The sequence below is a fragment of the Neodiprion pinetum genome, chromosome 3 (genome assembly GCF_021155775.2).
Source record: "Neodiprion pinetum isolate iyNeoPine1 chromosome 3, iyNeoPine1.2, whole genome shotgun sequence".
NCBI classification, from domain to species: Eukaryota; Metazoa; Arthropoda; class Insecta; order Hymenoptera; family Diprionidae; genus Neodiprion; species Neodiprion pinetum.
The window spans coordinates 8,217,068-8,240,862 of record NC_060234.1 but is presented as its reverse complement, the minus strand read 5'-3'; the positions used below and the strand labels follow the sequence as shown (position 1 = coordinate 8,240,862).

At 36.0% G+C, this 23,795-nt stretch overlaps 3 protein-coding genes across 9 annotated transcripts; 2 read left to right on the top strand and 1 right to left on the bottom strand.

The window, feature by feature from the left end:
* Nucleotides 1-4,068: 4,068 nt before the first annotated feature.
* Nucleotides 4,069-10,073, top strand: LOC124213773 (thioredoxin-2). Its single transcript, XM_046615397.2, has 4 exons — nucleotides 4,069-4,258; nucleotides 9,204-9,320; nucleotides 9,419-9,532; nucleotides 9,651-10,073. Exons 1-4 carry the CDS (start codon nucleotides 4,235-4,237, stop codon nucleotides 9,711-9,713), a joined length of 318 nt encoding a protein of 105 aa, XP_046471353.1. The 5' UTR covers nucleotides 4,069-4,234; the 3' UTR covers nucleotides 9,714-10,073.
* RpI1 (RNA polymerase I subunit RpI1) lies at nucleotides 9,650-20,469 on the bottom strand. 4 transcript variants are annotated; one of them, XM_046615393.1, is made up of 13 exons: nucleotides 20,358-20,469; nucleotides 18,329-18,516; nucleotides 17,582-18,152; nucleotides 16,933-17,278; nucleotides 16,479-16,843; nucleotides 15,660-16,018; nucleotides 15,461-15,575; nucleotides 15,014-15,377; nucleotides 14,774-14,932; nucleotides 12,268-14,301; nucleotides 12,038-12,193; nucleotides 11,338-11,641; nucleotides 9,650-11,003 (listed from the first exon to the last, which is right to left on the bottom strand). In XM_046615393.1, the coding sequence occupies exons 2-13, from the start codon at nucleotides 18,510-18,512 to the stop codon at nucleotides 10,885-10,887; spliced, it is 5,076 nt and encodes a 1,691-aa protein (XP_046471349.1). In that variant the 5' UTR covers nucleotides 18,513-18,516; nucleotides 20,358-20,469; the 3' UTR covers nucleotides 9,650-10,884. The 4 variants fall into 4 exon arrangements, with proteins under 4 accessions (XP_046471349.1, XP_046471347.1, XP_046471345.1 ...); XM_046615391.2 differs by lacking the exon at nucleotides 20,358-20,469 and adding an exon at nucleotides 19,675-19,763; XM_046615389.2 differs by lacking the exon at nucleotides 20,358-20,469 and adding an exon at nucleotides 19,197-19,365.
* Nucleotides 19,731-22,293, top strand: LOC124213772 (uncharacterized). 4 transcript variants are annotated; one of them, XM_046615396.2, is made up of 6 exons: nucleotides 19,731-20,105; nucleotides 20,190-20,614; nucleotides 20,712-20,793; nucleotides 21,010-21,252; nucleotides 21,320-21,495; nucleotides 22,038-22,293. In XM_046615396.2, exons 2-6 carry the CDS (start codon nucleotides 20,482-20,484, stop codon nucleotides 22,046-22,048), a joined length of 645 nt encoding a protein of 214 aa, XP_046471352.1. In that variant the 5' UTR covers nucleotides 19,731-20,105; nucleotides 20,190-20,481; the 3' UTR covers nucleotides 22,049-22,293. The 4 variants fall into 4 exon arrangements, 3 of the variants coding, with proteins under 3 accessions (XP_046471352.1, XP_068990172.1, XP_068990173.1); XM_069134071.1 differs by having other exon boundaries at nucleotides 19,750-20,105; nucleotides 21,699-22,281; XM_069134072.1 differs by lacking the exons at nucleotides 19,731-20,105; nucleotides 20,190-20,614 and having other exon boundaries at nucleotides 20,621-20,793; nucleotides 21,699-22,281.
* The last annotated feature ends 1,502 nt before the right edge of the window (nucleotides 22,294-23,795 follow it).

The window sequence follows — 23,795 nt, the reverse complement described above, 5'->3', positions numbered from 1 at the left end:
TTCATTTACTGTCGAGTAAACTTTGCAATAAATGTAAAATTTATTCTTTTGTATCTGTGTAATCTGTGGATATAATTGTTATATATTGAGAACAATACACAAACTTTAATCTGATTTCTGCACTACCTCCGTCAACGACTCGACTACTTTTTAGTTTTTGAGTACTAGTGCGTTAAAGTCGACTTTTACGCACTAGTGCTTTAATAAAAACTACAAAGTAGTCGAGTCGTTGACGGAAGTAGCACAGAAAATAGTATTTGTGGCATGTGCGCATATACACCGAGAAAAGAAGTTATCGAACCAAACAACTAACTTTGTTGATCTACAGTTTATTTGGTTCGAAAGATTTCTCACTCAGAACAACTACTTTTTAGTTGAAACAAAAATATTGATGCATTGATTTGAATGCTATATATATGCTTTCGAGTTTAATGTATTTCAACCAATTACATATTTATTACATTGAATTAAACTAAAAATTGCGGAACGACAACTTTGCTTGAATCAACAAACCTTATTTACTTCGTGAAAGAATAGTACTTTCACCGCTGAACACATCGATTCAAAAGTATCGAGAGATTAGAAACAATAATCCCACGCTTACTGATATATTAACGTTATTGCCAGATAGTATATTTGACTCAATGTAATATCTGTCCGACATAATCAATGATAACTAGAATCAAAGAAATGTACAATATGTTGAAACAAAAATTTGTTTCACAAGACAAGTTTTAATATTCATTTAAGAATATTATTTTGTTCATCAAGTTATATATATAGCAACTTCAAATAAAAAAAATCATTCAAGTAAATGAGGATATGTTTGAGTGGAACCAAGAAAGAGTTCTTGAGTTGCTATATGTACCACATTTAATTCAAGTTATCGACTAATACAATGAAATATAACTTTTCTCAGTTTGAAACAATCACATGTAGTTGAAATCTGCAAATATATACTTTAAATTGATTTCAAGAACTCTCGATACTTGCATACGCGCTCGAAACTAATGAATCATTGTTTCTACGAAATTAACATTATTTCACTGAAATAAAATTTTTGTTGAGTTGATAGTCTTCTGATTCTTTGTGTGCATGTTTCGTGTTTTTCAACCGAAATGATAAATTCATTCGAAGTGGTACCAATTTCGGTCAGTAGTCAGCAAGCTGTCCCGCTTGATAAGTAGCTTCAAAGTTTTTCATATACCCGAATCCTTCGCATTACGAATCTGCCAACCATATGTGATGCGATCTATCGGGCTATGGTTTTGATCCAATCATGTTTTCCAAACACTACTTAACTTTGGAGTGACGCTACTACAACTTGTTTGGTGGCAGTCAATGACAATAGTATATCGTATGAAGAAAATTTTTTTATTCATGTCACCCAGCAGCTAATTAACACTACATTTACATATATATCCTAGAGCACTGCATTACGTGTTCGCAGAACTGGTATAACACTCAAATACTGAAGGAATCATTGAATCAATTAAATATATTATTAATCCAAATATGGGGTTAGTCGTTGTGATTTCAGTTTTTTCTATACGATGCCACTTCTTCTTTGAACGGAAGAATATCCCATTGGTCCTTGTAAACATCATTTGAGTAGAGCATGCAGCACTTGGACAAAAATATCAAACCTAAAGAGGAACTCTGTGCGTTATGTCGCTTAATCTCTACTTAATTCATTTAAATTATTTTTTATTGATTCTAAATACGTATTTTTTAAATTAAAAACTACATGAATTGTGTCGCTTTGAATAAATGTGCTCTAAGTACTTTACAAACTCATGCATTATCTGTATCAATTAATATTTATTAAATCCAATAACGTTTTTTTTTAGTCTATGGATTTCTTGACTCGTATGAGTTTCGCACTTGCCTTTGGCTTGTGCGGAACTTGACACTCTTCAAAGAATCTCTATTTATGCGCACTTGCCACGAAAATAACTAATTTAGTTCAGTTGCGTTCACGCGCGATTCCTTTTAATTCTGACCGTCGGAATTTTCTAGAGGAAGAAATAAAATTAGCCTCGGCGACCTTCAACATAGTACTCGCCCCAGCTTATTCCTGACCCGCTGAAACATTTAAGGGCGGGGTCAGAATCGACCGTATTGTACGTCTCTGATGTACAATACACACCTATTTGGAATAGGTAGGAATATATGTATAATGCTCGGTCTTGGTATCGCAATCGCATGGCTGACTGGTGGGTTCCTAAATCTGTGATGATGCCGAGTTTAAACCGTGGCGGCTAGACATGATGCGTCAGAATGACGTGTCTAGTATCTCTCACGCAATAATCGTAATCGAACATGTCGTCATGGTGTGCAATAGAAAAAATCAACATTAAATACAATAGCTGGATGCTCACATAGTTCCAAGAGGGATGATATTGTTTTATAAACAAGTGAATTTTTACAAAAGTGCACAACATGAAAAACATCCGCGTTCGAAAGTATACGGCAATAAAATTTATCAAAGGATGGAATAATTGCTAAATTAATTCATATTTTATTAACAATATGGTTATACTGTTGTCTAATCAGCCTTATGCTTGCGATATTCGATATCGTTTTTCCACTGTACCCAAGCTAGGTAATCGTATGCGGTGCGATCATTGATGAATGTTATAACGTTGTCATTCTTACACATAAACACATTACATGAAGAACGCACGCATGAACATTATTTTTCGCATACACGCACATTCGTATGCTTCTGAAACCGGAACCTTACTATACACGTCTTACAATTAAGTCATACTTGTAGATAGCTCTATATAGCGCTGGCGGTGGGTATCCTTGAGACTTCCCACCATGCTTGAGGCTGCGGTCTCATGACGAGAAATGAGCATAACGTGGTCAAATTATACAGCCAATCATTTACAGTCTTTTACACTGAGGAATAATTGGCAATTGGTTACTATTCATTCCTTTGCATGATACAACGAATCCTCACAAACAAAAGCTTCCGAGTTACCGAAAATGTGAGAGTCAAAAAAAAATTTATTTTCCCAATATGTGTTTTCTCCTTATTTTCAGGAATCTTGCAATGCAATTAGAGAAACTAATAAATATGTTCTATTGCTAATTCGTTTATCAGAAACATCGACATATTCAAATTCTTGATCAATTACGGGGGTATAACTGTGGAGATTTTGTGATGCGTAAGATATCAAAGTCCAAAAGTTTATATAAATTTATGTAAATGAGAAATATTTCTTTTGAATGATACTTGTAAAAAATTTTAATGATATAAAGTAACGGTATTTTCAAGATCATACATGCTGTGTACGTGAGGAACAATTATTAACAATTCCTGTATGATACAAAAAATAACTAGCAGTCTTAGCTGAATTCGAAGAATGTTTGAAGGAATAGAAAAATTCGACAATACTTTCGTCGCGCGACAAAAATTCAACAATACTTTCGTCGCGCGACAAAAATTCAACAATGTGAAATTCAAAATTTCTGAACAATATCGCAGAGCAATCACACAAAATGCTCTGTTCCAAGTTCACAATAATCCGGAAAGATCGATCCATTCCAGATTCTATGGCAAAGAATTATACAAATCCTAAGAAATGAAAATATTGCATTATTATTCGGAAATTCTTTTATTCTTTTCAGTTTGATTGTTCCATCTTTCCTGTAGATGTACAGTCTGCATTATTCGGAATTCTAAGTTCCGAATAATCGGTTAACTTGAAGGGAAATTTTTTCCGGAAGATATTGCAACAATTCGGTCCCTCGGTCATTATATGATTCACAATGACGTTCCCGCTTCCACATATGAAAAATAATAATCAAACGAAAGTGTATTGAGAGTGTGAAGGAAAGGCACTGCAGGTTCAATCCCAAATAATGAAGCCGGAAGTGACACCGTATGAAATAGTGATCAGGAATCGCTGAATGTTTCACGAATGTATTGTACATCGATTTTGTACTGATAACAATCCATTTATCGGTTCGGGTTTCTTCGGGAATTTCCGGAGCCACCTTCCACTACCACGTCGTATCCGCGACAGTGGCGTCACCGATACTGTGGCGGTATTCGTCGTTTGATCATTGGTCTCCACTCCCCAAGTTTTGCGTTCACTTTTTAACTGGGCAGTTCAGGTACAGCCTTCCAGTGCTTGTATATCGCGAGTTAGTACGAAGTTACCAAATCGAGTGACCGCATCGCGAAGTACGCCGCAGGAAAGCAACTCGTTCATCGTTAAAAATGGTTCTCCAAATTACTAGCTCGGTAAGTCCACTCCCTTTAACAATAAGTCAAAAATCGGAAGAACGCGAGAGAGTGAGAAACAAAATGAATACAAGTGACATGTTGAACGAGAACACTAACCAGATGAACAAGTTTAACCTAAAGATTATTACGCTGGTGAAGAAATAGGCGGGCGGATAACCTTGATAAGAAATAGAGAAGGAAATAATTGCTGCGTGGCGTGTTAGTTGTAGCTGGCAGAGTGACCGATGGACGTATGTCTTATTCCCGAAGTTAACCAAGTCCAGGGTTATAACCGTTATATCTTTAAGACTGTGCCGATTTGTAAAGAATATCACACTCGGTTGAACGCGTTCGTAGAGTGTGCTCTCAGTGCACACAGGTAGAAACTTTAAAGCCTAAGTACGCATTAGTACAGCACGTTTACACATCCGAATTGTTTATCTGTTGATAATTGACCAACTATCTGAGCGATATCATTTGATAAAATGTCGGCACTCCTCTTCGCACTATTGCCTCATCAGGCTCACATACAACTTCGGCATTTTTGCCGCCTCTTTTATCCTTCTCTTCGACTTTCGCTCCTCGAGCGAAATAATTACGAATCCGAGAAATGTGATTCTCATTATGCAACACTATGCTCGGACACTCGTTTTTGTCTTAGAGTACGTAGTTTATGCAGTACACTCTACGCAATCTGCAATTCGTCGGCGTAAGTACATGTAGGTTTATCGACTATGTAGTACGCAATGCTCGATGCAATGTGCCGGAAATACTTTATTGATAACCGGCAAACAACCGTCGCTGCGATTACGAATGAAAACCGGCGTGATTCTCTATTTAACTGAACTGGATGCGTCGCTGATTTATCATGTTGAAGTTGGTAACGTTATCGTAACGATTTATGCGATTCATGCGAAGGAAAAACCGTCATAAAACAAAACATAATCATACTTCATGACATTGTAAAAATAAGAAAATAGTGATTTTTTCCCTAATGTTTCCTTAGGAACTTCAACCTTGTGATAATCTTGATTTTTACGAACATAATCTAGCTCTTCGATGATATAACTTGGAATGTAGGTAGATTAGGAGTCATATTCGCTTACGTAACAAATGACGATGAAAATAAATTCAAATACTTTCTTTATCACCGCAATGACGAAATCTATGTTAGATATATGTGCAGACGGATTGCAAAAAAGCGGAAAGACGATTGTGTGCGTTAGCTAATTTTCGCCCAGATATACTATTGTAACTATTTGCTATTTACCGAATTTTCGATATTTCGGTATCGGTATTGACAGAAGGTTCCCATACCGATACATTTCGAGCAAGGAGATGCCGAAAAAAATTCGGTATACCGAAATACCGCGCACCCCTAATTGTAACATGAATTGGCTCACGGATTTGTTTGGTTCTTTACTTTTCTCGTGACCCGGTGATTTGATGCACCTTTTAAGGACGTGCCCTTTAGTCGATTTCGACGTTGTCGTATATATCTCCAAATATCGAAGTCCACGTGTTTCAAACGCGAAAAAGAGCTTAACAGCCCAATTCTATACACCATTCTGAACAAAAACACTCGAATACATTTCACAATACAAATGGCACGGGTTTTACAAAATCGAAGAAATCGTAGAAATCATACCATTCCTTTATTTTTATGTTAAATGAAAATATTTTAGAATGGTTTTATTCAGAACTGTATGTAGAATGGGGCTGTTATGCCCTTTTTCGCGTTTGAGATACGTGGATTTGGATAATTTGAGATGTATACGATAATGTCGAAATAGACTAGGGAACTTCCTTAATTAAGGAGATGTAGGAGTTAAGAAACAACGATTGAAACGATTACAGCGTCACCGTATTCTGTTACACCGATTTTGTATCCATATTCTACATACAGTAAGTATCGAACATCTCTTAATTAATAGCGGGCACATCTTTATAACAGATGTTCTTAAAAAAATTTCCAGCAAAATGTAATAGTAATAGAACGGAAATTCTTCCGAATAGCAGATGTTGTCATCAGCGGACAATACTTTCATCCCCAAATAGGTTTCCGCTATCAGGAAGTTTCACTGTTTAATTCGTGTTTTAAATCATGGTTTAAAAATGTACTCAAAAATAAAAAGACCTATTGAATTTACGGCAACAAATCCTTTCTCCGTGTAGTATACGATGGAAACGTAATAATTACTTGATATTCTCCGCCTGTCTTACGGATCATGTCAATCGGTTATTTTGGGCAAGGAAAGTTGAATTGTATAAATACTTTGTTCACGAAAAATTGCATTTTCTTGACTACGTGGTAATATAATCTGTATCTCATGGAATACAATTCAATACTATTCATATTACGTCAGGTAAGGAGAATGTACTGCGGGGAACTAAATGTTTTCGACACCGCAAGAATGACTTGTTGGAATAGCGTTAATCAAAGTACAGGTCAACGAGATAGTTTGTTGTCATCTGTTTGAGCTATATATAGAGCATGCGTGTAAAATGTTATATACATCTCAATTAAGAGTAATACATTCCGCGGTCTATTGAATCTTTTTCACAAACTACGACACTTCGCGCAATTCACAAAACCATGACCGCGCTATATTCCTTGGGGGGGGGGGGGGGGGGGGGGTATATATATATGTGTGTGATGTAATTCGGTTGGCATAATCGTCAAATATCTTGATAAGGATTTGGAGCAGTTTTGCCAAATTTTCGAGTATGAAATTTGCCAGATCTCTTGGAGATGTTGTACAATTTTATCTGAAATTTTGAAGAGACTTATTACATTTTAGCGAAACCTTACAAGAGTACGCAACAAAATCTTGTACAGTTTACCGAAATTTTTTAAATCTACGAATAGAATTGTTTCATTGAAACTCAGTAACATTTTGCACAGTTTCGTGATATCGTATCCTATTGAAGGTTGGCTGAAAGTTTTATCGAATTTTACGTTATCTTAAAAAATTACATGAAATCTGACTTCGTATCACGTAATCTTGTCATGTATTCAGGTAATATCCAAACTTGAGATAAAGTTTGAAAAATCATATGAACTTTCAGTAATCCTGCAATCGAATGAAATTTTATGATGGTCTACGCAATTGGTCCAAGTTTTAATGTGTAACACTAGGAAGGTCGACCCCTTCGATTTTGATCTAGTTCATATATGTTGTTGTTGTGCACCAGAAACTGAGAGACTCATATATTTTTTTATCTGCTAATAAACGGTTTAGAGGGATACAAACAACTCCCAAAGATGGGCACCTAACGGGGTGATTTTTGATGCGCTTGATGGATTTGAATGAAACCAGCGGTGAAATGTTTTATTAAGGAATCGAAACATTTCAGCATTGGTTTCATTTAAATCCATCAAACGCATCAAGAAATCACACCCATTGGGTGCCCAATTTTTCTAACGTGTCCATGACTTGCAATAACGATGTTTAGTTTTCAAAAGTCTGCAATTCTGATTATTCAAACCTGTTAATATTACAAAACATTTTTGAGAACATAGATAAACAATATTTGATTGATGAATAAGGACATCACTAAGGCAATTGTCAATTGTTGGACTTTAAACACATTAGCAAGTGTCTAGTATCTAAAAAAGAACGATAACACATACTTTTTATTTGTATTGCCAGACAGAAGTATCTGGGTTGTCAAAACTATGACATGAAATCAATCGATTCTAATGACTGTGAGATACTGTTATATATTTATGTGCGATAGAATTTAGCAGGTACTGAAAAGTTGAGAGGTATAAACTATTTATAGGTTTTGTACACTAAGCCGTGGTTTTAGAGTCTGACAAAATGAATGTATTACATGCACAATTATATTACTGATAAAACTGGAATAATTTGTGAGAGGAAATTCAATACCTATACATACCTATTTATACAAATTGAGACGCCACGTTATACCCTCATAAATTATTCCAGAACTCTGGCATAATAAATTGTTTCGTGCAGAAGCGTGTTTTCACGTAATATACTAAGTCTAAATTACCTGGAATATTTATACTAAACATGTCATTTTTTGCCATTTAGTAACAAAATCGATATTATGATTGAGCTATCTTCAACGTTCTATAATACTATTAATAGGACTACAAACCTTGATTAACATACCCCACGACAGAGTAGGACTTGGCCTTGTTTTTCCTGGTTGCCGTGACAACATTTTGTACATATAAAAATTTCCTTGAAGAGAAACAATGGTCATGTTAGTTCTTCACTGTTGAATCAGCATATTGTCAAAGGTGAATTCTATGACCCATAGTTGATATACCACAATATTTAGTACGCAATTCATTTAATTGTCGTCTTCTGAGCTCATCTTACTTTCCCAATTTTTTTAATACACTCGACTTGCATTCTTTAGTTGAAATTAACTGGCAGTTTTATTAGGATTATGTATTAATATTCGCTTGCACGTTTGTATACACGTGTTTAAAGTCCGCACAATTAGCTAATTTAATGTTTGTACGACTTTGCCTGCTTAAATTAATTACAACTTGGGATAAAGGAACATTTGAAAAACAGTGGTTTACTTTCGTCGAGTACAATTGTTTCGAGAAATTTATCATGTTGAAGTTAGTAACCTTATCCTAATGATTCATGCTAAGGAAAAACCACCATTTCGCAATTTTGTTATTGTTTTCAATTCAACGAATCATAATAAAACATAACAGACTCATATTTCAATATCTTAGTGCCTTCAAAGTCATTGTAAAAATAAGAAAAGAGTGATTTTTTCCTCAATGTTTCGTTTCTATAACATTATTAACTTCAACCTCGTGAAATTGAATATTGTTCACGTGTTAATATAGTATAGCGAGACGACTCTTTACAGTTCAGTTATCGTGGTGTTCTGTTCATGAAAATAATTCATTTCTTATCGAGCACTTTTTTCTTAATAAACTAAATCAATTTCTCTGCTCTATTTTTAGGCTGATCTCAAGGCCAAATTGAGTGAGGCTGGAAATACGCTGGTCGTCATAGATTTCTTTGCTACTTGGTGCGGACCATGCAAAATGATTGCACCAAAGCTCGAGGAATTGTCCAAGGTAAAAACAAAATGCTAATTGCAGATGGACATTGAATTTTTATACAATTCCATTTCAATGTGAACTTGTGCAAATTTATTTTCCTGTTTCCTCTCCAGGAACTCAATGACGTTATCATCCTCAAAGTTGATGTCGACGAGTGCGAGGATATTGCCTTCGAGTATGAAATATCCAGCATGCCCACCTTCGTTTTTATAAAAAATTCTGCTGTGGTAAGAAGTTTCTCACATTATTTTTTTCTACTCTGAATATTTTCTACTTCCGTTTGCGCCGCAAATTATATGCTGCGTGAAATATTTGTTAATTAAATATCGCAAATTATTGTTTCAGCTGGAGTCATTTGCCGGTGCTAATTTTGACAAACTAAAAAACACCATTCAGAAACACAAGTGAAAATCTGTGAAAAGAAATCTATTCCATTATTTTTAATTGTAAACAATGCTAAACACAAATAATTACATACATATATATGTATACGTATGAGTATATACAAATATATATATGTATATATATATATATATACGTATGTATATGTATATAGAAATCAGAAATTGAAATATTCCGCTCATTTTTAAGCTTATTGTCAGTGCGTCATTTGTCGACGAAAAAATCCAGTTAAAAACTGTTCTGCTGTGCCGTCGCACAGATATATTATTATTACATACCAATCTGTATACAATAAACAGTTTAATGTTCAGTTTTGTTATTACTGAAGTAGAATGAAAATAAAGGAAAGGAAACATTGGAATTTAATCATTGATGCTGTAATTATGCACTTGTATCATATAATCATACTCATCAAGTATTATGATTATACAATCATCAGTAATTTTTCAGCCAAATCATTTTCATTCGCTTTATATCGGCCTTCTTATAAAATTCATTGCAGTACATAACACTTCGATTTAAGTTGCTATCGAATATCTGTCCGATTTGTCTACAAAAAGCAATTGTATTTTATGATAGAATACAATACAGACGGTAGGATATATTGGTAATATAAAATAGGTGTCAGATTTAGTTGATTAGTTATGACCGCGATAATGCTAGTTAAAATATTTTCTGTCATTGTGTTGATGTAAGGTAACAAACCAAGGAGAATCCATTTTAGAACGAGTTCAATCCATCCGTTTGTTTTCAGTAATTTAGTAAAGTTTTCTTAAAAAAAAAAAAAAAATTGATAAATATGTGATTATAAAAGTTACAGAAAGTGTATTATCTGTTTTTTAGTATATTGTACTTAGTTGACAATACGCGTTGATTAATACGAATCACAAGCTCCAGATACAAAAATGAATTGACAGATAAATGAAAAAAAGAACACTGTTATCGCAGCATATGATATAATTTATAAATATGATGAAAAAACTCCATGTAAATCATGTCGACTGCGGTTAAAAATGACACACAAACGAATTCGTAATAACCTGTTTATTTTTTAATTGTTCAGGTCTGAAGAATATTTGGACCCAATTTTACTTTGATTAAGTAATTTATTTCATGAATTTCTGCTCTTAGTGGGCACATGTTTGTGATTGTGTAAATATAACTTCTACTCTATTGGTCACTGACCCAGAATGTACCTTTCCATTCTATGCATCAAATCAAATGATCCTGTTCCGGATTTGCAAGGTTGACCGATGATCAAGCGACTGGATGGTGAAACAAGGTCATCTCGTTTGTCTGGAATGAATAATTGTAGTTAAAAAAAACAGTGAAAGTTCGACTTCACTGTGAATGAAGAAACAATCTTTATGGAAATTTGAAACGACTTTCATTTCATTATATACCGTATTGTTCCGAATATAAGTAGAGACCGTTGAGAGCACCGACCAAAATGGTCGTTGTCTTATTCGCGGGCCAGTCTCATTTCTAGTAACTAAGGGAAACACCCTGAAATATTGTCTCAGAATTGGGGGTCTTCTTATCTGCGGGGCCCGCTTATATTCTGAACAATACGGTATTCACTTTCCGATTTTCGAAGGATTGAAACACATTTAATAATACGACTGCTTACTATGGAGCGTAGCATTTTTCAGGAAGGTGAGTGAACTCTCAAAACTAATTTGCTGGAGGGGAGATGCAGAGTTCTCCATTCCTTTACGACTTAGCGGTTGGAAAGTTCCGTCAAAAGTCATGTAGTCGGCGATCAGAAGTAAATGTCGTGGATCAACAGTAATTCCGTACATTTTAAACACATCCTTCACTTCCTTTACTATAACTCTATTCGCTGCTTCGATGCCGTAGGTTTGCGAAATCCCGTATATGTCATTAGAGTATAATCTGTTGAGATCCAGGATTTCATTGTACTTGAACATTTCCTGAGGAAGAAATAGAACGAGTTAATATTTTCAAACCAAAAGTAGTAACAATTAGATTAGATAATGGTCTATACAATACAAGGTAGGCTGTTTTAGCAAAAATATAGAACAAGTAGCTTACCAAACGTTTTGCTACGAGTATTTTTTTTAATTTTATAAAGAGAATGCCAACGATCCGAATCTTTTCATAATGTCGAAAATGTAGCGATTTGAAAGCTGAATTTTGAAAAAAATTCTCTACTGTTAAAGCTGTTGTGAACATGAAAAGTAGGAAATTTCAAGAATCTAATTGGAAAACCATAATGGAGACTTCAGTTTTACTTCATGTACTTTTTTCAGTGAGTGCTTTACACAATATCAATGACAATTGAAATAAAATGACGATTGTATACTTACCACAATGTTTAATCCATCAGTTTTCAGAATAGTTTCATTGTTCAGATTTTGGAATGTAAATGCTCGCTTTATCTGAGGCGTTTCCCATAGTACGACCTTTTCTGCGACTGATCTAATGATCGTAGATAAGTCCAGTTTTGACATTTTCAAAGGTAGCTGCAAAATGAATTTTTATAATAGCATTTATATTGGTATGATTATTATTAACTTTTTCTCACGATGATACTTACCCAGAACCTTAATTCGCATGATAAATATTTCTTGTCATCAAAATCGTACTCAATAGCATGGGGGTACATGTCGACAATTAGTTTTTTCCTTTTCTCTGCAAGCAGATTTTCGAACTCACTCTTCTCTGTCTTTTCAGCTCTGTTTGATTCAGTTGCCATAGTTTTGTCATCTCGCATTTTCTCGTCTTCGTTTTCGTCGGAGTCATCACTCGTTTCGTCAGGGTCGTCATATTCCTGATTTTCTTGGTGTCTAGAAAGTGACCTAGCTGCGGTCGCATCTGCGTCTTCGGCAGCTTCATCTTCATCAGAAGATTCATGCATTTCTCCGAAATCTAATCTCCCTTTAGTCTGACTGCTAGGCGCACTTTCAGGGTCATCTGCGTCTAGTTGATCGTCGTTTGCTGGTTCCTTGTTCTCCTCAGTGTACAGCAATGCTCCGGGTACTTGAGCTGCCTTTTTTATTTCCTTAAACAGTTCTCTGAAGAAGAAATATTCCGTTGCCTGTAAAACGTACTTGCGTTTCACACAGTATTCTCGTTTGTAGCTTTTGTGAGGTAAGAATTTTATCGTCAGCTTATAAGTCATCCTTCTCTGAGGTTCGATTTCTAATCTTCCATCTACATCAATGCTTCTTAAGACGTTTGACAAAGTGCATCTGGTTAACTTTAATCTTAATTTGTTCGATTGTTTTTCTAGATTTTCAAGATTCGGCCTAAACGGAATTTCCATTGAGGGTGTCTTTATATTCTTCGAGGCCATCATAAGGATTTCTCGTAATCTTGGAATTCCGAGGGTTACGTTCATTTCACCACGTCCCGCAAAATGGAAAGTATTCAACGTCATCTGCGTTGACGGCTCGCCAATTGATTGCGCTGCTAGTAATCCTACGGGCTCTCCTGGCTGGCAAAGGGTTTTCATTACTTTGAATGATAAGAGGTCTCTGAGTTCATCTTCGGATATATCTGCGGAGTTTTCGACTTTTCTTTTTGAGATATAATCGTTTATCAAGCCTTCTATTCTTTCCGTTAGAACTCCATAGTTAGAGTCCTGTTTGTATTTTGAAAATACAGGGTCAGGGCATCGTGAGCACTTGTAACTTTCCTTAGTTTCTTCGTCAGTATTTACCCATTCTCTCATCAAACGTAGTGCACCCTTGCTTCTGCCGCAAACTTGATTGATCTTATTATACTTGGGATCACTTAGTCGATTTTTTTCGGAAAATTTGGTAAATTCGCTATTGCGCCGCTTTCGTAAAGGATCACCATGTTTCTTTATCCACCTTTGCATTTTCCGCCCTGATTTCAAGATGTGCTCAGTGCTCAAATCCTCTTTGAGACGGCTTAGCAATTCCTTTTCAACAATCGCGTTTCTATTATGGACCAAAAAATCCAGTTGTTCTTTTTTCAGAAATTGAGAACTCGGTACATCGAGCCCATCTTCTCCGTAATATAACTGAACTAAACTGCCGTCAGAATCGCGAACGGTTGAGTCGTAACTGACTGTTAAGCCTTCCAAATGCTTAATTAAACACCTCTGCAAGTATCCAGATCTACTGGTTTTCACCGCAGTATCAATCAGCCCTTCTCTGCCTGCCATGCAATGGAAGAAGAACTCTTGGGGTTGGATTCCTGTCATAAAACGACCGTCAATAAAGCCGCCTGCTCTTGGCATTGGATCATAAGCAGCGAAAGAGGGAAGACTTTTGCCACTGATCATAAGCGGCGGTCTCTTTCCTTCCAATTCGATTTGCCCAAGTAGACAAGAAATCTGCATGGTGTTAACAGTCGAACCTTTTGCTCCGGACTGAACCATAAGTTGCAAATTATTATCCGGAAATTTTTTGAGCAGTCCAGCTGGCAGGCATGTTTTGTTTATGTCATTCGTATAGACATCCAGAGCAGTTTTGTATTTACGATCGATTTGCGCTTGGAACTTGGAATTTATCAAATAGGATTCTTGTATTTTTGATTTGACTTCTGTCATCGGTGTGTCTTCAGGCAACTCAAGCACTGATTTCTGGGTGCTTTCACCTATCTGAAATATGACAATACAGGAAGAACATATTGTCAATCTGGTGTGAATTATGTGCTGAGTAAAAATTCAGTACATAGGTCAAACAAGCTTATAACTTAACACTTATTTTGGTAGATCTGCTACTTAGAATACAAAGTACGCAAGTACACACAACCCAGACGACAAGAGTATGCATATTCTAAAACCGTCTCAAACGATCATAATTATCTTTGAACGATGACGGAAGTCTCAAAAAACTATCTGGCGTTCCATTATATTCTACAGTCCTAAGAGCATTTATTTAAGGATTGGATTTCGTCTTCCCGCTGGATTGAGAATTTTCTGCAATCGCACAACATATTTCAAAAGCAGACTTTCATTAAGATTTCTGTAAAACTAGACAAGGTTCCATCGAAGTTACGAATTGTACTTGTATTTTGAATTTCAAATAGATCAGTTCCCCATATCTTATGATGCAAAGTATCATTGTTACCTTTCTACATGACTTGATGAATTTCGTACGTTCTTCATCAGCGTTTGAAAGAATTAAGATATCTTCTATTCCCAAAGTAAAGCCATCTCTCTGAAGAAATGCTTGGAATAATTTTCCAAACGCACTCAGCATCCTGCTTGAGTATGTACCACCGTAAAGCTGTTTCAGAGATTTACATCAAGCACGTTGAAAAAATTACACATTCAGTTGCAATGAATTACAAACTCTAAAAATACAAACCTCGTATACGCAATGTATCAAGCCATAAGGTGTAGCACCGTAATGAATCTTGTCGAGAACACCGGTTAGCAGTTCGCCATTACGTATAACTACTTCAGCTTCTGACATTGTTTTTGGATCACTGAATTCGGTGCCACATTTCCAACGTCGCGGCTTCCTAGCTTCCCATGCTTTTGGGCCAATTTTTGCGCTAGCTGCAAGATTAATCTTCGCTTTGCCACGTGGTGTAACATTAATTATGACTGTTGATAACAATTGTTTGCCTGACCACAATAACTTTGGTTTGATAATGGCAGGTGGTAATAGCGTTATATCACCCTGAATATCTGATAATGCGCAGTAAACTAACTGCATGTAGTCTTCTCTGTAGAGAAAGGTGTTGTTAATGTCAAACAACAGTTAATTCTTAGGTTTTACTTTATTATTAAACAGTTTTGTAGTAATCACCTTGAAAAGAATTTTCCTCTGAGAGTCAAACGTACTCCAGAAACCATGTGATCTTGAATCAAACCGCTTAATGGTGTACCATCTTTCGGGACAAGGTACTGGTTAGAAACGTTGGCTAAGAAAATTTATGAAATGGTGGGTTATTAGTCTAGTCGAATTTTATACTGGCAAAAAATTTTGCAGAGATTCCTAGGTTTACCTATATTGTATCCTTCACTTCGAGCAAGTTCGTTTTGTGGAAAATGCGCATTCATTTCATCTCCGTCAAAGTCAGCGTTGTAAGCTTTACAATTGGCATAGTGAAGGCGCAACGTTTTCTCCCCTTTCAATATCCTGGCTTTATGGGCCATGATACTTGGCTTATGCAAAGTAGGTTGACGATTCAAAAGCAAGATATCTCCATTGTGCAAATGACGGTGAACTATCTTTACGCCATTAAAAAATTTGGTCGCTTTGACGCTTGTAGTCAAAAGTCGTTTTGCAATTGATTCTCTTTGCACAGCTGCACTCGCGCTTATACGAGTTGTTGAGCCATCTTCACCCTCCACCAAAACTGCCCTGGAATTTAAATAAGTGGTATAAAGGAGTAGAAAATTTTTACGTATATTTTTTATAAGTTTTTCCACTAACGAATGCTTGTCTTTGATTCAGTATGCTTGTTCCCAATGCAATGAATTCACAAAATTATGTTTTAGCTTCAATACGGAGTTTAATGTTTAAGATCATCAAAAATATTAACAATAAAAAACCCTGTTATAAGTATTTTCTGAGATTCGATTTACCAACTGGATGAAAAAAACTATGGAATCGATAAATATCCCTTTAGAAATTAGTTACTTATTTGAAAAATTAATTAATAATGCTCTTGGAATATTACTATACGTTCATTTCGAGGATAAAAAAAAACGAAAAAAAAAAAAAACATTGCTGCGGAAAAGTTTGTTTCAGTGTCTGTATCGATTCAATTGTTTTAAAATAATACACAGATGTGAAAAGAGTGCATGTAGAAATAAATTACCCTGGATGTACGTTTGGTCCGTTAATTATCATTTGTCGTAATTCGGCAACATTCCAAGGTGTTACCGGAACTGGGTAAGTCAGCTTCAAAGCAAAAGCTTCGGGGATACCAATTTCGTCGATGTTTAAATTAGGATCTGGAGTGATGACTGATCTTGCTGCAAAATTCACCCGTTTCCCCATCATGTGCATGCGAATGACACCCTCTTTCTTCTCAATCACCTGTTTCAGCCCCTGGCAGTTTGCTGATTCCGTCGTTTTATTTACATCACGATCCATCAGATGATCGACATTTGCTTGGAGCTGCTGCCAAGCATTATGAAGTTTTTCCGACGGCGAATTTCCCCTTATTTGTTCAAAAACAATCTATAAAATTTGAAGAAAATTTGTAAAGTAAACTTTTACCGATGAAATGGAACGAAAATACTCTGGCAAATTATAATTTCTTCATTTACTCGGCCTTCTTCTGGAAGTTTTGAAGTGTCTCCATCTTGAATTGTTTGTATAATGTTCCTGAGCACCAAGCAATCCTGTATAATAGCTTTATAGACTTGGGATTGAGGATGTTCTATCAGTTGTCCATTGACGTAGTTAACTGGCCTTACGATCGGTGGAAGTACAGGTATTATACTGAAGAACAGAATGTCTGTTGGATATTCCGTATGCACTGTACTCAAACAAGGCATTATTATTTTCAATACATCTCTTTCTGTATTCCAGAGCTCACGCAAATACTTTTGTGTCTGGTCTGGCATCATCAGAACAGTTTCCAGTCGTCTAACGATTCCTCGTTTAATTTTGCTGAAAAGGTAATCAATCTATGAGTACGTCACCTTCTTAGAATTTCTCAGGTTTCATTGAATATAATGTCATTCCACATTTCAACAAGATGGAGTTATATTGTAAATATCTATAAATTTCCAAAAATTACAGCTAAATTTGGCATACTAATATCAGTTGTACACACGAAAAATACGTCTGTGGTCATTACGAAGTTTAAAACTGATTTCTTTGCATGATATTATAATGTGGGTAGTGCAGTGGAACTTTCCCAAGTTGAGGAGAAGCATGTGAATCGTTCATATTAGCCTCCTAATGGCTTACCTTGCATCCAGCTCATCATTGGCTGATTTAGTAGTCATAATTCGGTTTCTGAACGTACTAATTTTTGGGATACTATCTTGACAATGTATGCAGATAGGTACATATTGAAATTGCCTGAGTATATTTTCGACGTGCATCCATCTTTGCATATTAACATTTCTTGCATTAGAACGATTCTCTTCAGCAAGAAGGGGCACAATGTGATTTAACCTCTGACGATTATGAAGCCTCTCTACATGAGCCTCAATAACTTCTTTAACGAATTCAACTGTTCCAGTACCATCGCCGCCGGCAGCTATAATGGATTGAACTTCTTGTTCCAAATCACTAAGCCCTGAGACAAACCCCTCGTCCAACAGTTTTATCTTAGCTACCAACAACAGTTTCATAGGCTCTGGTACTTGCAGTTTGAAACAACGCAAGCAAGTCAATTTGATGATGCTAGCCAGCTGCTTGTGGAATAACGGATTTACCACAGGCAATGGCAAGTCTATGTGTCCAAAGTGTCCCGAACATTTTGTTATATTTCCGCCACATGTTCCACAGGGATCTGACTTTTCGCTCACTGGACCTTGAAATGAATGTTTCAATATAATCAAACATGCTGATAATTAAAAAACTAACACATGGTAAGGATGACTTCAATACAGTAGATACATTTACAATTAAGAACTATTTAAATTAAGCTGAAATAGTTTTTCACACGGTTGTAAAAGTAGTCTTCCTTGGAGAAAATAGAATACTTACCTAACACCGGGTCATAGAGTCCGCCTTTCAGTGGATTGCCCAAAATGTTGAAAGACAAAGGTGTGCTGATTTTTGTAACGCTTAAGTTGCGAATATCCTCGTTAGTAAACATTGAAAATTCCAGGTTCTCTAGGACCAGATGTTTTGCAGACATTGTCATGCCTGATTTTAATTGCTTGTACATTTTTCTAAAATTGTTGAAAATTTAATTTAATTACATTACGAGTACCAATCATATGTAGTTAATGGATCGTGGACATATGAAGCAAGTTTAAGAATCTAAAATCAATTTCTCTGATTAATTCTAGTTGTACCCTTCATTAGAGGTTTATCGTAATAAACTTGAAATTAAGATTTATACTTGTTAACTGATGAGTAGGAATTCTCGACCTCGTATATAATCTATTATTGAATTATTATTGATATCACCAAGATTCAATAATAGTTTATACTTGTTAGAAGCAACGTAGTGTCTATTTGTACAATGGAGTGATTTCACTGGATGCTACATCATTAACACAACTCATCCAAGAGTCACTCCGAAAATACGCAAGGAACTGGATACTTATTATATCAACCCTCTATGAACGGATGTAACAGAGATGTCATGAGATTACTGTCAGTACTGCCAAATGCTTTCGGCACGAGACTCATAGCAGACGCTGACAGTCTTCTCAGCTGGTTTTGTCGTATGTAATATTAGGACAGTCATGGGATTCGAGAATTCCTGAAAACCTCTGTGCCGATATAACAGCCTGATTGTGAACGTAATTTAACCTCCTGTGCGAGACTGTGGCAAGAATTTATTGTGATCATTCAACCGAGTAAATAGATGTTGTGCAAAGTAAAATAACTCAAAAACCACTACCTATGGCAATACATACAGTTTCAAATTCGAAGCTTCAGGTTTTTTTAGCAATTCAAAACTCTAAAATTTCGTGACATTAATTTAGGTAAATGTATCTGTGGACGCACATGGCCGGTGATGGCACGTGGTACACTTTGGAACAGATCGTGTAAACTGGTGTAAACTAAAGATAGAGATGGTAAAGCATGGATTTATGGACTGAGCCTCACCAAGCGGGGCTGAAGCGAAAGACGGAAGGGGAATCAGCGCCGTCAGCCATATTGATGAGCTAAATAGATATAGGTATACATATACAGCTAAATAGATATACATGTAAGTTTCTGTTGTAGAAACTTAACAATAATGATTGTTGGGCAGGTTGAGATAACCAACACGTGTTGTTGCAGTGAATAATCGCTATAATTAAAGGAATATTCAGTACAATATATATATATATATATATAAATATGACTAACTTATACCACTATACGGATCTTACCTAAATCAACACAAATTGTTGGTATTCTATAAGTTAGAAATGAGTACGACTATGACGCAGCATAGTTTATCCACGACTGCTCCTTTCGAGTCCAGTCGTTCGTAACGCCCACGCTAAGCCGATCGGTCCTAGGACTCACGCATGTAAACAACCAACAATAAGTTTGGAGGCCGTCAAACTTACATACATATGAATACCACGGATATTCATAAGCGTTTACGGCTTGCACTTTGACGGATCGTTGTTGTTATTGTATAGATTAGATCAGAAGGTAGCCAATAATTTTCCACAGCGATATTTTTAATTGAATAGTGAGTGAGAACAATATACAACATGCCTTATTGTGTAGCTCCTAACTGCAAAAACAGATCCTTTTCAAAACTTAAAAATCAATGTGAGATCGAAGTAGAGAATAAGACTACATTTCACCTGTAAGTATAAGTAACGCTTCTGGAACTGTAAATAATGTCAGTGCTGTGATACCAAGTAATGTATTTGTATCTATATTTATTCAGGTTTGGTTTTTTCTTTGTATACATTTATACTGAGTATTATTCTGGTTCTATGTGAGGTGCTTTGCACCTCTATAGAATGTACGCCGGAATTAAAATTGGATTGAAAAAAAATGTGCTTACCTGAACAGTTTCGTATACAAAAAGAATTGAACCTGTGTTCGTACATACCTATACAGTTCGAGGAAATAGTTTATGACAACGATCTGTCCGAAAAACTAATACTGCCTAAAGTGAATCGTTTAAACGTGGCGCCCGAAAACTTAGCTCATCAATATGGCCGACGTGCTACCACATGTACCACGGTCTTACCCAGCCCCGTGACACTCACCACTGCTCGTATACTAAAAAATTGTACGCGCTTGTCGCACTGATATATATATACACTGGATTGGATTTAAGCGTGGTGCCGTCACGCCAATTGAACGGTAGCCATTTTGTACAGATTCTTGTCACTTCAGATATATATAAATATATACGTGATATATGTATGTGTATATAATCGATTGTGTTGGAAAATTACAGTAACAATTATTGAGGTAACAATGAGTACCTGCGTTTTTTGCAAAACAAAGCAATCAAAATATTGTGGGCGATCATTTCACAAGTGAGTATACAACGCTGAAGCGTTCTGCAAATGATAACTTGCAGAGGTTATGTCAGCATACGAAGTATTTACTAATTATATTTAACGAGTATTATAACGTACGAATCGTGTCAGTAAAAATTCACAATATTTGAATTATGAACCGATCTTATTATAATTGAAATTGAAAACTCGGGTATTATTGACTCAGGGATTAAATTATAATTCGATATGTAGATTTCCCGTGAAAGATGTGTTGCACCTTCAGCAGTGGTTAAAAGAAATGAAGAGGAAGGACTGGAAGCCAAACCGAAATAGCACATTGTGTTCGGCTCATTTTACAAACGACTGCTTCGATAGGACAGGATTCCTAATTACATTGAAAAAGAACAGTGTACCAACTATATTTGACAACCCAAAATCAGAGTGTTCATCTTGTCACCGATTAAGGGAATATGGACGTGGCTATTCATTCTTCAAGTAAGTACCGTTACTCAATGCAACATAACGTGTGAATTAATAAATTTAAACTTTGCTTGTTATGTAGGTTCCCATTGGATGAACCTGATATTATGAAGCAGTGGATTGCAAATATAAACATTGGTCCGTGGTCTCCATCAAGTGATAGCTTTCTGTGTTCCGACCACTTTGAACTCTCTTGCTTTCAGAAGAAAAGTAAAAATTACATAACTTTACGAAAAGGCAGTATCCCAACGTTATTTGGTAAGATCTGAAACTATTAATCCCTTTTAGGTCAGAGAAAACTCAGTGTGCATAAAGACACGTTGATGTGATGCACTATTGCGTCAATGTCGTCGAAGCGGTTAATTACCTACAGATTATAAAGTGCTCTGTTACAGAAAAATCGTGTGTGACACATTTCTGTGTATTTCCATTGTCGTTATTTATTAGTAACTTATCTGTAGGTGAAAACTTGCAGCAGACCGAATTTCAGGATGAATCCGATCGGCCCACCACAGTGAATGTAACCAAATTACATGAGCACCTACACATTTGTACCTGATTTGCATGCTCAGATATGTACATCTTTTTTATTTTCTTTTGATTGTGCTTGTAACTTTTTCTTCATGTGAATGGATTGTGGATTGATACTACTAATTATATTGTTGTGGTTTATCGCACGCAACTCAATAAAAATTCCTTAACGTTTGCAAGGAATGTTTTATTCTCCATATTTTTGAATAAAGTTTTTACTCACCCAATTCGATATAGTTTAATTCAAAACTTTTTTTACATGTCTTAAGCTCCACTTTGATGATCAATGGATGGTAAATGGATTCCCTAACGGTTGAATTAGTGTTATACAAATTTTTGAATAATCCGTATGAAATTCAGCCCACCAAAGGATAAAGGATAATGGACGGAAACTTCTTAGAATTGAGGACTTCTTTTGAACATAAAGAAAAATCACGCTTAAATACAAGTTTTTCGTCATATTATTTAATGATCTTTTACATCATATAATTGTAAATAATAATATACCTTCGAAAAAATGATTTGTTCTTCATTTAATGTATCAAACATTATTTTACTCGTCAAAAACTTTTTTGTGTGACGAATATATCGTTAGATTTAAATAGCATATTTTACGCAGTTCAAACCTAGCGCGCATTCTGTGACAACTTTCTGTACAAGATGGCGGAAATTCAAGTGTTCAATTGGACACACGAGCTTACACGTAGAGTATACGGTAATATCCAATCCAGTGTATATATATATCAGTGGCTTGTCGGCGCCGGGGGGGGGGGGGGGGGGGGGCTGTCCCTGACACACGCTGCTAAAAGTGGTTTGCAAAATGTTCCTCGATTCTGCCGCCAATTTCCATCACTAGTGGCGCTAGTAGTTACCTGACGAGCTTGCGCGCGGTCAGCGAGGGCAGCGAGCGTGTCAGAAGTCTACTAGCGCCACGTAGAGGAACTAAAAAACAGGGACAAGACGCGTACAATTTTTTAGTATACGAGCAGTCGTGAGTGTCAGGGGGCTGACCATGGACTTATCATAGACCATAGTGTGGCAAAGCGTAGTGCTCATTTCCACCACTTGGAGCAGTGCAACCACAGGGTAAGCCAATTAAATTAGAATAGGGAGAGTCAGGAGGTAGCTTTGAACAGCCGTGCTATGACAGAAGGTAAAAGATATTTTGAATCAATCAAAAATAAGTGCAGTGCTCATTAAAACCTAATATTTCTCTTTACGAACGAAAGACGCGTAGGGTTATAATGATTATTTATTTGATATATGTATACGATCTTTTGCAGTAATAAATATCATAACATTTTCAGATGTAACCATCTTTTTACCGCTCAATCTGTGGAAAGAATAGTTATTTTTTATCGTCAAAAGAAGTTAAGCTGATTAATTGCCAGACAAACTGTGAATCCTAAGCTGGAGCACACGACATTTGAGACACTGTTCGATACATCAACTTATAGGTATAGTATTGACTATTAGTGCAGTGGAAGAGTGCTTGCATGTCTCGTACGTGGTCGACGCAGGTAAAATCCTATTACCGTTTTTTAAAAGTACTGTTAAATTTTCTGGTCTAATGTTTCGTTTGTAAATTTGTATTTTTAAAAAATTGTTTTATTGTGAGAATTTACAGTACACACGAACACGAGGCTCTACGAGGTTACCGCGAATGTATATTTATAGCTACAATACCCTAGTACGACAGCGCAGCTAGTGGACAAACGAGGAACACAGTTTGGTCACACTGTAACGTCCGGCCGGAACGTCCGTACGTTTTATCGATTATTATTATTATATGTCACTTTTATCAACTAACCGAACTCGCAAGTACGAGAATCTTGTAACCAGAAGGTATCAAACAACTGTCTAACTATTCGAAATATCCCTACATGGAAATAACTGTAAAATTCATTAACCAGGGCCTAAAACTATGTTACGAGATCCTCGGACTACAAAGAGCCATGATATCATTATACATTATTATATATTATTACTATATTGACATCATAATTAACTAACACTATTATATCCAA